General features: G+C 31.4%; 1 protein-coding gene across 1 annotated transcript; it reads right to left on the bottom strand.

The window, feature by feature from the left end:
* Positions 1–278: 278 nt before the first annotated feature.
* On the bottom strand, positions 279–10,154 carry LOC123302492 (putative tyrosine-protein kinase Wsck). Its single transcript, XM_044885435.1, has 8 exons — positions 9,757–10,154; positions 8,395–8,555; positions 7,336–7,859; positions 6,628–6,990; positions 3,309–3,513; positions 2,525–2,808; positions 1,902–2,273; positions 279–973 (listed from the first exon to the last, which is right to left on the bottom strand). Exons 1-8 carry the CDS (start codon positions 9,945–9,947, stop codon positions 857–859), a joined length of 2,217 nt encoding a protein of 738 aa, XP_044741370.1. The 5' UTR covers positions 9,948–10,154; the 3' UTR covers positions 279–856.
* Positions 10,155–12,482: the final 2,328 nt, after the last annotated feature.

Genomic DNA, 12,482 nt, shown 5'->3' with positions numbered 1-12,482 from the left:
CTTAAAACGAACACATAAAAGCGGCAAGAAGCACGATTTATTATTAAAGTAACCACTGACCTTTTTTGATTGACTAATCGATATACGATTGTAAAATTCAAAACGTAGGTTAACCTACATTGCTATAATTGTAGCAATAAAACAAAATATTGATTTAAGAGAATTAGAGCAATCTAACCCAAGAAACACCGATATGTTTTTCGATGAATAGAAAAAAATAAATAAATCAAACTTTGTCAAAGATTATAAAATAAACATTTCTTGTTTTTCTAATTTGAACACATTTGTTTCGGATTCTTAAAGGATTTAATATATTAATGTCGATTTGTAAAGGTATGCGTAAGTATTTTTTTGTGCTGTAATTTGCGTGCTAAGCTTTTCTAAAATTATTTATTTGTGCTTTAAAAATTTTTTCTAAAATAATTTGGTTGTAAATACGCCTTTATCTTCGATATTTGAAACATATTCGATAAGATCCAAATCAAACTTCTCATATTTAGTGCAATCGAAAAGATTTCTGTGGCGATTTTATAAATCCCGGCCTGTCCATAATCTTTTATTAGGACAGGGAGATCAATAAAGACTGACAACGAAAAAAATCCATAAAATAACTCTAATCATCAAATTTTATTAAAAAAACGAAAGGCGTATTTACATTAAAAATTAGCAAAGCTAATTCGAGGCAGCTTAACACAATTTTTGCGTAAATATATTATACCCTCTAAGATCTTAATATATCCAGTTGAATCGTCCAAACTTACTCGTTCGTTCATCTTACAAAATTTAGCGGTTAATAAGCTAAAAAATCTAAGTAAATGTCGATCAACTGGATGGTAAAACCTTATTTTACTAGAAATTATTTACTAGTTTCTAATTCGAGAAGATATTTTTCATACGAAAATCCCGGATTCACACTGAAATCCATTAGCTGGATACAGTCATGTAATAAAAATTCCAAATTTTGTATCACTTCCTGCAAAAAAAGAAACATTGATGAAAATTATATACTCATAAAATTTGAAAAATAAGTTTGAAAATACACATGCGAATGTGAACTGTCTTTAATTGCAATCTCTTAAAGCCAGAGACACTTCTATGTGGCTCATACTATACGAAAACAAGTGAAAACAAACAATTGACTGAGTTAATTGCTGAAATACCATGTATAGACAATGTTGATTCAATCGTTTGTTTTTTTACGTCATGTAAGTAAAGAAAAATCCGTAGATAGGATCAACCATTTACGAACTCGATCTCACTTTTTACGTCCTAAGCACGCTATAAAAATTTCAGTTTGATATCTCTTTTCGTTTTTGAGTTATCATGTTGACAGACAAACCGGCAGACGGATAGGCAGACAACCGCAAATGTACTCTTTAGGTCACTTCCGCATAGAGCATCTAGACCAAAATTTTGTTCGAAGCATCAATATTTTTAAGTGTTACAAACTTGGGACTAAACTTAATATACCTTGATATATTTTATATATACAGGGTATAAACAAGAAGAACTTCATCTATACTGGATGGATTCGGTACCTTTCATAAATCCATACATCCTCTGTACCCTTCTTGGGTGCAATCTGTCTCCTTGTAACGGGTTCTTTTTTTAAAACAAATGAGCTACAGGACTCTATTGAGCCCGAAGGCATCCCTACTGAGATTTATTCTAAGATGGATAGGTTTAGAATTCCGAACCCAAATATTTTGTATTCCTTGCTTCCCTACTAGTTTCTACAGTTTCATGTGCCAGGCTTATGGAATATAGTCAAACGATTCACCACCTCTTTCTGTTACTCTAAATCTTTTTTTCCGTGAAATCTCAATAAATAAACATCATCGACTAATTTTCTACAGAAGGCTCCAGCTCAGCATGTGTATTCTCACCATAAATCTTCTTACCTCAAATGTAGGACGCTCATCAGAATCCATTTGCCAACAATTTAACATAACTTGATATATATCGGTGGTTATGTAACTGAGTTGATGAAGACGAGCACCACGTCGAATTTCATTACCAACATCTTTGGATTGAATATTTACAAACGGTGTACCACCTAAGGCGCATGCTTCCCACATTAAACATCCGAAAGACCATACATCACTCTTTGTAGACGGTTGTCGTTGACGGAATAATTCATGTGCATGCCAACGACTATAGTCTAAATGTTTGCCGTTTCGTACATAATCGGATAAACCGAAACCGGTTATTTTACAATTCATTTTCACTGTGTCCAGTAAAATGTTGCGACAGCATAATTGTCCATGAACAAGCTAAAATTTAAATCAAAATGTCGGATTAAATATCATAGTTTAAAATCAGAGCCGGATTTAGGCTTACACCCGTGATGCCTAGGCTTGGAGTGGCAAGATTTGAGGGGCGTTCATTAGGAAATACTAAATATTTGAAAATTAGATGTTTAATTTCAACAGAGCAAAAAGGGCGCCATATCGGACGGAGTCTATGGCGACATCGAATCTAAATCCGACACTGTTTAAAATATTGAATTTATCGCGATTCTTACCTTTTGTCTGCCTAAATGCTGCATGCCACTCGCGATCTGAATAAAGAACGCTATAAGTTCATTTTGTGTTAACGCCGTAAATTTCGTGCCATCGTCAGTATATTGACGACATTCCAAGAGCCAATCTTTAAAAACATTCTCATAATGTTCCATTGCAATGTATAACGTAGTTGGATTTTCATAGAATCCAATTAATGAGTTCACATTTTCATGATTTCCCGCCACAATTAATATGTTTAATTGATTCAGCATACGTTTTGCATCGTTTTTTTGAAGGTTATGATCTGTAATAAAGAAAAAAAAAGTCTCATTATTTTATCGTTCAATTAGGGCAAGCTTGTAGGGTTTTTGTTTATTTAACCAGCTTAAAAACATCATTAGAAAAATTGAAAAAACCGCATCTCAAATAGATTAATGCAAAAAACAACTTTTGAGCCAATCTCTAAGATGGAGGATGACGAAATCTCTATACATTTGCACCTGCAGAAATCTGCAGGGCATCCGAAGTCTGCAGATTCAGGATTTTCGGGTTCGAAACCTTAGATCCATCAATTTTGAGAGAGATCCCGACGAAGAAGCTGTGGGCTTTCTGCGTGACGTTAGGTCTCGACAAAATCCTTTCGCTTCATCCGATTTTAATAGCGCCTGCTACCCGAAGACGTCTCGTCTTTGGGTGACAGGTCGTTCTCAAAGAAGGCACAGAAGACTCTTGCTCAAGGTGCTAGGGACCCACTTGCGGTACCCCTCTTTTGTTTTTATTATTAATCTATTTAATTTTACTTACCAGATATCATGGCAATTGCAACAGGCACACTACTCATATCACGTTGAACCGTGCCAGAAATAACACGTCCAAATTTTCCCTGACCAAGTATTTGATCCGATTTAATATCCAGAAAATTTTTTGGTATATTCCAAACTTTATCACGTAAATTATCGTAATGATTAACTCTTTCGATTTCTTCTTCGGGAATATAACCACTATTTTCCTTAATCATAAAAAAGATACTTTAAAATTTCGGTATTAAGAAACAAAAATCTTGTTGGGTCCTAGGACAGGGATTATGAACCAATGGCACGCAACACAATATTTTGGGCATCACAAAGTTCACTATAAAGTATTATATTACGAACGAATGCGAGTGGGGAACACTCAAGTGTATTGCGTACCCAAAGGCGTCGCCTGCCTATGGCAAAGGGGGGGGGGGCCAGTTGGTTTATGAAGAATGGGAAAAGTATGAATTGTAGTAAAAATATAAAAAAGTTAAATTTTGGGGGGTCACAGACACTGGAATCCGGATTTATATCGTGAGAACCGTGGACTTTTTTTGTGTTTTCGTGTGGGGGCCCTTACTTAAAAATTTATTTTTCTACTACTCCTTTTTCGCTTTTTATCGTATGGACACCCTTTTCCTAACGACTTGTTGTTAATAACGATTTTATTTAGTTGTCATACCCAATGTATGAGATATATCAGAGTATATTAAGTTTAATCCCAAGTTTGTAACGCTGAGAAATATTGAAGCTACAAACAAAATTTTAATATATTTATTCATAAAATTAACCTAATTAGTACATTTCCGTTTGTCTGTCCGTTAACACGAGAACTGAAAAACGAAAAAGTGAATTTCAGATCGTAAATGGGCGCCATAGGTCCATTGGGTCTTATAACCGCAAGAAGAACAAAAGTTTAAATGTAAAAATTGTTTCATATAAAGAAATAAACAATTTTTGTTTGAAATATTTTTTCGAAAATAACTTTCTTTTACCATAAAGTTCCAAATTAGGGAAACAATACGTCGCTAAGATGACCTCATAGAGAGAGAAGACTGTTGATGGACATTCATCAGTATCGGTCGATCAATACAAATCATTCAATTAAGGATGTATGAGCACCAAGTCAATTTTAAATAAAAAGCTTGATTTTTTTTTTAAATATAAAGTTGGACTAAGTCTAAATCAATTCTGAAAATTTTAGAAGGGTGTTGCCTCATTATTTAAATGACTAATGACTTTAAAAGTGGGCATATTTGACATTGGTTTAACTAATTAGGGATGTATGAGCACGGTAGTGGGACACAAATTTAAAAAAAATATGTATTTTCAATTTTGACGGTGAATTATGTTATAACTTGACAATCTAAGACGAAAAGTACGAATACAATTTTTCGATATCTGGAGTAATTTTTAAAATATCGAAAATTGAAAATTTTTTATAATTATTTATCTTTCGATTTTTCGAAAATCAAGGCAGATATCGAAAAATTTTATTCTTATTTTTCATCTAAATTGAAAATAAGGTACAAATAATTTCAACCACAAGTCTAAACTTGCCTTGGCGCTCGCACTACCTCAAAAATATCATCAGAACAATGGAAAAAAACCGCATATCAAATAGATTAATCCAAAAACTTTACATTAATGTAAGAAATATTGCCTGAACTCTTTGAGAAATGACAGACAAATTTACAAAATTTCGTTTCCTAGGAGTAATATTAGCTTAAAATATTGATTGAGTTATTAAAAAAGAATTTTAAAAATCTATATCTCGATATGTTCTAAATCTAAACCTTGGTGGTCGCACTATCTTAATAAACAATAAAATTAATTTATAACGACAATGAATATTTAATTTAAATATATCAAGTCAGATGGGCTACCGTATTTTGTAACAACATAATTTTTGGAATCAACAAATAAATAAATCGAATAAAAAATTCATATAAACTCAATTTATTTCAACACCTACATAAATGAATATGGTTGTACAAAAATACAATAATCAAATGCGTAAATACCCCCAACAGTAAAATTTCTCACAGGTTGCATTGTATTTTAATGTGTGAAGTACTATTGCCTACAACTCGCTTAGAAACCGTTTGACAGATGACTCCAGTTCAGCATGCATGCTGCTAAAAGTGACATCTTACAACCCTAATATCAGTTATTTGTCATCTAATCAATCTGCAACAACAAAAGTCACACGTTACTTTAATTTTTGCAGTAAATAAAAAGTTTTGAGTTGATAGCATTTAGTATTATTATTTCCCCCATAATCACATAAGTCAAAATTATTTGTCTATGACCTAATTAAGGTAGTACGAGCATCAAGGCAATTTTAGATTTAGGGTTTAAATTATTTGTACCTTATTTTCAACTTTGATTGTGAATTTTGTTATAACTTCATGCCCTGGTTTTCGAAATGTCGAAAGCTAAATAATTTAACAAAAGATTCTTTCGATATTTTTGAAAATTACTCCAGATATCGAAAAATTGTATTCCTACTTTTCGTGTTATATTGTCAAGTTATAGCATAATTCATCATCAAAATTGAAAGTATATAGTTTTTAAATTTGTATCCCCACTAACGTGCTCATACATCCTTAATTAGTGAGACACAAAGGGTTTTCCACAAGGGGAAAACATATCACCCATCTACCGTTTTACCATAAAACTGATGTTAAATCTGCTTACTTTTGTAGTCATTTATTTACTTATATAATCAGGCAACCCCCTCAAAAATTTTCAGAATTGATTTAGACTTAGTCCAACTTTATATAATAAAAATCAAGCTTTTTATTTAAAATTGACTTGGTGGAAGGAACGCCATCCCTGTCCTTGGATGTACGATCGGACATTTGTGGTGACATAGCGTTCCTTTCGGATGACCAAACACCGGCTGAAGAATGATTTAACAAATTTCGCCTTTCTTTTGGTATAAGATTAGATGCTTAGCAGATCGTATAAGATTAGATGCTTAGCAGATAATTTGACAAAGAAAAGAACATCGATACTTGTTACAAGGCCAGAGCCTTTTTGTCGATTCGATGATGATCTCCACCGAGAACATCTTAGAAAAATAGTCTCTCAAAAAATAAATCTCAAAATTTACGTCATTATGACATGAACAAAAATTTACCAGGATTATTAATGGGTTTTATTATGGCACACTTCAAAAATAAAGAAACTTGGGATTAGAAATCCACGGCAGCTATAAGTTTTACGAAGAAGCACAGAAACTTTCAAAAGACTTTTCTCGAACCAGATTGAACTCAAATTCTAAATATGCTAAAATAAATAAATATTGAAACGTGAAAACTTACCATTTCTAGAATGGGCCCTTGTAACGTTAACTCCTGACAATCAGTCCTTCGGCGTTGTTGTTTAATGCGATATTTTAAGTAATACAACGAAAATATTGATAGAACCAATAAAATCCCCAAAAACGTAATAGCAATAATTAGCGCTAGATTTAAGTTCGATTCCATTTCATAGCCATTACCAACATTCAAAATAATGATACCCTCTTTGTTACCAGATGGTTGAGTATAGCGCATTTTCGATATACTTCCATTTGTACTCACAATCCCGATAGCAACATCCACATTTGATGTGTCTGAAATTGGAGCGTTGTAAAAACCATTGTAATAGCGACCATCTCCAATTGTAAAGTTCTTTCTTAATTCCTGGGAAATAAAAATAAAGTTAAGGTTATACAAGCACTGTCTTGGATAATGGATTAATCGAATCGACTGACGAAAATGGATTAATCGAATCGTTTGAAGAATCATTAAATCTAGGCGATCATTTTTATTCGATCGAACATTGAAAATGCACACGGTCGAATAATTGTTACGTTCGCAGCTCAGTACTCGGTTAAGTGCACTACCTCAGAAAAGTAAATAGGGTATTTTTCTAAGCCTTTTTAAGTGGGACAGAAGTACCTTATTTCCGGACACCACATTTTTTTATTTAATATTTAAAAATCTATTAGATTTTAGAGAAAATAAAAAGAATATATTTTCACATACCGATGGTCGTAGTTCAGCCGTTATATAGTACGGTAATCCATCTTTCATTGCTTCCGAATACGACTTTAAATATTCGGGTGTAAAACCTTGATTCGTTGCATCATTAATAACCACAATCCGATAAGCTGTAATTGGTCCATTTTCATTTTTCATTTCTTCAATGCTAACAGTTAACTGTTTATCGTCCACTTTCACTATTTGTGGTGTAATTGGTGCCGGATCTGGGATACCAATCACCGTGGTCGCTACAATCGATGCAGGCCTTCCTAAACCATCCGCTGATAGGGCTTGTAACGTGATATTATAAGTTGTGGCCGGATGTAAGTTAAACATTGTGTATGAAAGTGTATTGTTGTAAATTTTCCATTCTAGCGCATTTAAAACACTACTTGAATATGTATGTAATGCATGCGCAGTTAATACATAGCCCGTTACATGTTGTTTATATTCGGGCGGTTGCCATTTTAATGAGATCGTTTTTTCTGTTACGTTTTGTATTTGAACATTTTGTGGAGCATCCGGTACTAAAAAAATCGTTTTTAAAGGATTTATATACTGTGTGGTCGGCAAACATCATGCAAAACATTTAACATGGTCATGTAAACATGAGTCTGTAAGTAATGTCTAATAATTTGAAATTTTTCTATTCAAAAAATACAGAAATCTTTATTTGTTTCATATTATAATAAAAAATAGGGTGAAATTATTCGAACACTATCATGTGTTTAGCATGAGCCTCACGTTCAAGATAATTTGGAGTAGATGATTAGCGTGAACAGAGTATTATCTAAGTTTTTTGAGCTTTTCTCAGATTTTCTGAGAATCAATGAATGAAAGCAATCACAGGGTTAGTCAAAAAAACTATTATTTTTCACCAGGTCCGGCGACAGATTTGTAATCTACGTAAAAAATACTTTAACTTGATTTTTTACCTGACGTTCTAAGAGCTTTTTTAAGATAAGCCTCTAAAAATAGCATTAACGTTACATATCCGTTAAATACACAACAGTGTCCGAATAGCTTTACCATTTTTTTAATAATTTTCCCTAACCGATTTACCTTTAAGATCTGTTGGATATATGGCAAATATCGATTCATCGTAACCCCCACAAATCTGTGACGGATTTCCCTTACATTTGTAGTTACAATCGGCAATAAATTTTTCTTCACCTTCATAATTATTCATACAATAACATATATCGTGACGTAACGCAATGAACCTTAAAAAAATACAGAAAATAAAAAAAAAAAGAAGAAAAATTGTGTTTGTCAGCTCCGACACACGACTGGAGTTGACTTGAGTTGACTGTTTAAGTATTGTACAGTTTGCTGTGTCCGTCAGATTATTATTAATCCGAAAAACACCCGAGGACGTACGATGTAAGTTGGCTGAGTAGCTATGTAGTCATTCTGTATCTGTGGGTAACAACTCCGCTGTATACTGTGTCCGTTATTGTCAGTTTCAAACAATAGAATCTATTTCTCTATTGAAATGATTAAAGCCATAGACATAGAAAATGAACTAAGCAATACCCTCGTGAAATTGGACAACTTTCTAGAAAAAGAAAAGACGGCCGTGTGGACTATGGTCTATCGCTTTGTCTCTCTCACACATTTCTGCCTGTATTTACTTTACAGATGGATATGGAACCCTCAATCCATTGATATGCAGGACTATTTCTATGTATAAAAAGTGTCCAAAAAAAGCAGATTATAAGGATGGCGCTGATGTAGCAAAAGTGTAAATTTTTTGGAAAGACTTGCTCAAAGTAATAAGAGTAAGATAGAGACCTAAACTAGTTGTTAGGAAAGGATCTCGAAGTTCACATCAAACATCTTTTGCTACACTAGCGCCATTCTAGCCACTTTCTTTACTGCTATTTTGGGACACTTTTTGAGTCAGACATAAGAGATTGTGCTCTCTTACTTCTACACTCCATAATATCTATGATTGAAACTAACGACGAAAGAATTTCGCTTGTGAGAACTGTCGTCTAGGAATAAATACTGCCATCCACACTTAATAAATCTTAACTTACAAAATATTCAATATTCCTCAAAAGTACTTTAAATGGCGGATAATCCGATTTTCTATTGAAAGGATTGCATGTAATATTGAAATAATTTTATGAATTATTCTACCGTCTATAGCAGCCCTAACAAATGGTTTGAATCTGAACTAATATTTAAAAAAAATTTATTTATAAATATTTTTTATCAACAGAAAAATAATAAATTCTGTAAACCTAAACATAAAATTTATGATAAAAAACTATTTGATAGCTAATATTCATTTTGAAGTTTCAAATATTGACAACGAAATTAATCGCACATAATTAATAAACTAATTTTAAATAACACATTCGATAACCGATTAAAATTGATAACTTAATAAAAATAATAAAATAAATTAATTTTTACCTGTAGTAACGATTGAAACATTCCTTTGTGCATGTATCGACAGTAACTGGATTTAAAAAATTTACAATATATTGATTCGAACCATCTTTTGTACGAAAATTTTTATAACATTGCAAGTTACTCGAAACAATATTTTCTTCGTCGGCTTCTAAATATTTAATAAACATAAAAACTATAAATAATATTTTCATTTTGAATGATGAGATTCTTGTCAGTTATCACAATTTTTGTATTAAGATATCACTACATTTTCTTTTAGTTTATTATTTTCATTTTTTCAATAGTTTTTTTCTTTTGTTGTTTTTCCTTAACCTAAACTACACCTTGTTATGAATCAGTCAGTAGTAAATAGTTAACGTATCCACCTTTTAATTACGTATAAATGGGTGCGTTCATTACCAACAGAAATCAATGTCGGAATGTCGAGTATTTGATTATGACATGAACTGTAAGCAATGGTCATTCGATGACTTCATCAATATGAAATGAAATGTTTGTATTTCGTTGCAATTCAATCATAGTAATTGATAATTTTTACCCAAAGCGAATACTTTTTCCAATTTTACAAATTACAAACAATCCGTAAAAAATACACAAATTTTGTATCTGTTTTTGGATAATTTAGGGTAATTATCCAATTTATTTGGCAATTGATCGGGTGGTTCTTGTAATATCTTTTAAAATCGCTTCGAAATATCGCTGTTTACATAGGATTTTAAGCAATTTTTCGAAACCTACTCATTCAATCGTTGAACTAACACGTTTTTTGTATTTTTGGAGTCGAAATTACTTTAGAGAAAAAGTTTTATCCAATTCCGTAACCCCCTTTACCCCTTAAAAAAAATCGAAAAAATTGTAAAACATTTTTTCTCTCGTAATTCGATAAAACTTAGTTTGTAGGGTAAATTTGGCCCAAAAAATTAAAAAGTCGACCTTATTTAATGATTGGACGAATAGATTATTAGAATATTTAAAAAAAAAATCAAAAATATTAAAAAAAATTTTTGCTCCCGAATTTGATAAAACTTTATATATAAAGCAATTTTGATACTAAAAATAAAAAAATAGTATTTATTAGACGATTAAGATAATAGTTTCTGAGATTTCAACTGAAGTCCTTGACAAACAACGAAATCGGGTATCGATTTCAGACCATATCTCAGAAATTAATCATCCAAATGTCAAATCTACTCGATTTTGGTTTGTTTTTTGGGTTATAATTACCCCAAATAATTGCACATTTTACCTTTTCGGAGGTTACAAAAAATATAATAATGAAATCGGGTCCCAATTAAATCGAAAAGCAAGAAAAGTTTATTTCGATTTGGATAACAATCAACGTCTAAAGTTTTGGAACTCAAAAACACATTAAAAATTAATATTTTTGATGACTAAATAACATTATTTAAGTATGGTAGAAGCATTAACTAATTTAATTTTACAATAGCTTTACAGTCTTAAATTAATATTTAAATTGCACCAAAAAGTAAAAAATAAATTTGTATCCTCTGAATCACACATGAATAATTATAAATGCTTGAGACGCTCAGGCTATTAGAACCATTTTAAATACAATAAAAAGAAAATGATTAATCTAATTTCTTTACAATTTCAACAAGAGTGCCTCAAACTTGTATAGAATAAAATTAGAAACGACATCCATATTTAGTAAACCATCATCAATGTTTGATGTCATCTTTTTATTATAAATATCCTTCCTTCCTCTTATATTCTTAATTCTATGGTTACGTCACAAAGTTTATTACTCCCAACGTGTATTTATTTACAGATAAAAATATGGTTATATTTTATTAAAATAATTAGTAATTTAGTATTATTTAAAGATTGTGATAAAATTTCAATTAATTGCAAATTAAAATTTTTTGTTTTTAATCAACAATTTTAAAATTTTTTGATATACCGTGTGAACGCACTTGTTTATGATTCATCTCTCTCTCTCTTTTACCTGATTACTCATTCATGTATAAAACGGGGATATCTTTTGTTTGTATGTAATAAAACGAAGTGTATGACTCAAAAAATATTCAACACTTGTCGTTGTCCGGGTACAATTTAAGGATGTAAGAGCAGGGGAGCAACTCTCAGTAAAAGATACAAATTAAAAAAAATATATGTATTTTCAATTTTGATGGTGAAGCATGTTGTACCTTGACGACTAAAGACGAAAAATAAGAATAAAATTTGAAAATAAGATAAAAATAATTTCAACCCTAAATCTAGCTTGCTCGTACATACATCCCTTACATGGATGGAGACACTTGGTATTTTTCTTTTCTATGTTATTGCTTTATGTTCACTTTCTACTGATTTTTTTTAATTTTTCTTCTTATTTTCCAAATGAAAATTATCAAAAATTTTCATAATATGTTGTTTTTTTAGATTTCTCCATAAGAGCAATGAATTTGTATCAGGCACATCATTCTGTCCAACTAATTAATAGCGTGTATGATCTCTACCATTTTATTGCATGTCATATTAATCAGCGCTGCAGTGTCTGTTGTGTCTACGGCAACACATTTTGTATAAAATATTTATTCGATAAGAAATTTCCTGTGTTTTCACAAAAATCGATTTTTTAAACTTGATGACTTCATCAAAATTCAAAATATTTAATTTAGCTTTATCAAACTCAAATTATATCCAATTTTGATAAACCAAGTATGTAATCCTACTAAATTTTGGCCATACTTTCCAAATTTGTGGTC

Source organism: Chrysoperla carnea, chromosome X (assembly GCF_905475395.1).
Source record: "Chrysoperla carnea chromosome X, inChrCarn1.1, whole genome shotgun sequence".
NCBI classification, from domain to species: domain Eukaryota; kingdom Metazoa; phylum Arthropoda; class Insecta; order Neuroptera; family Chrysopidae; genus Chrysoperla; species Chrysoperla carnea.
This window is presented reverse-complemented; position numbering and strand designations above follow the sequence as displayed.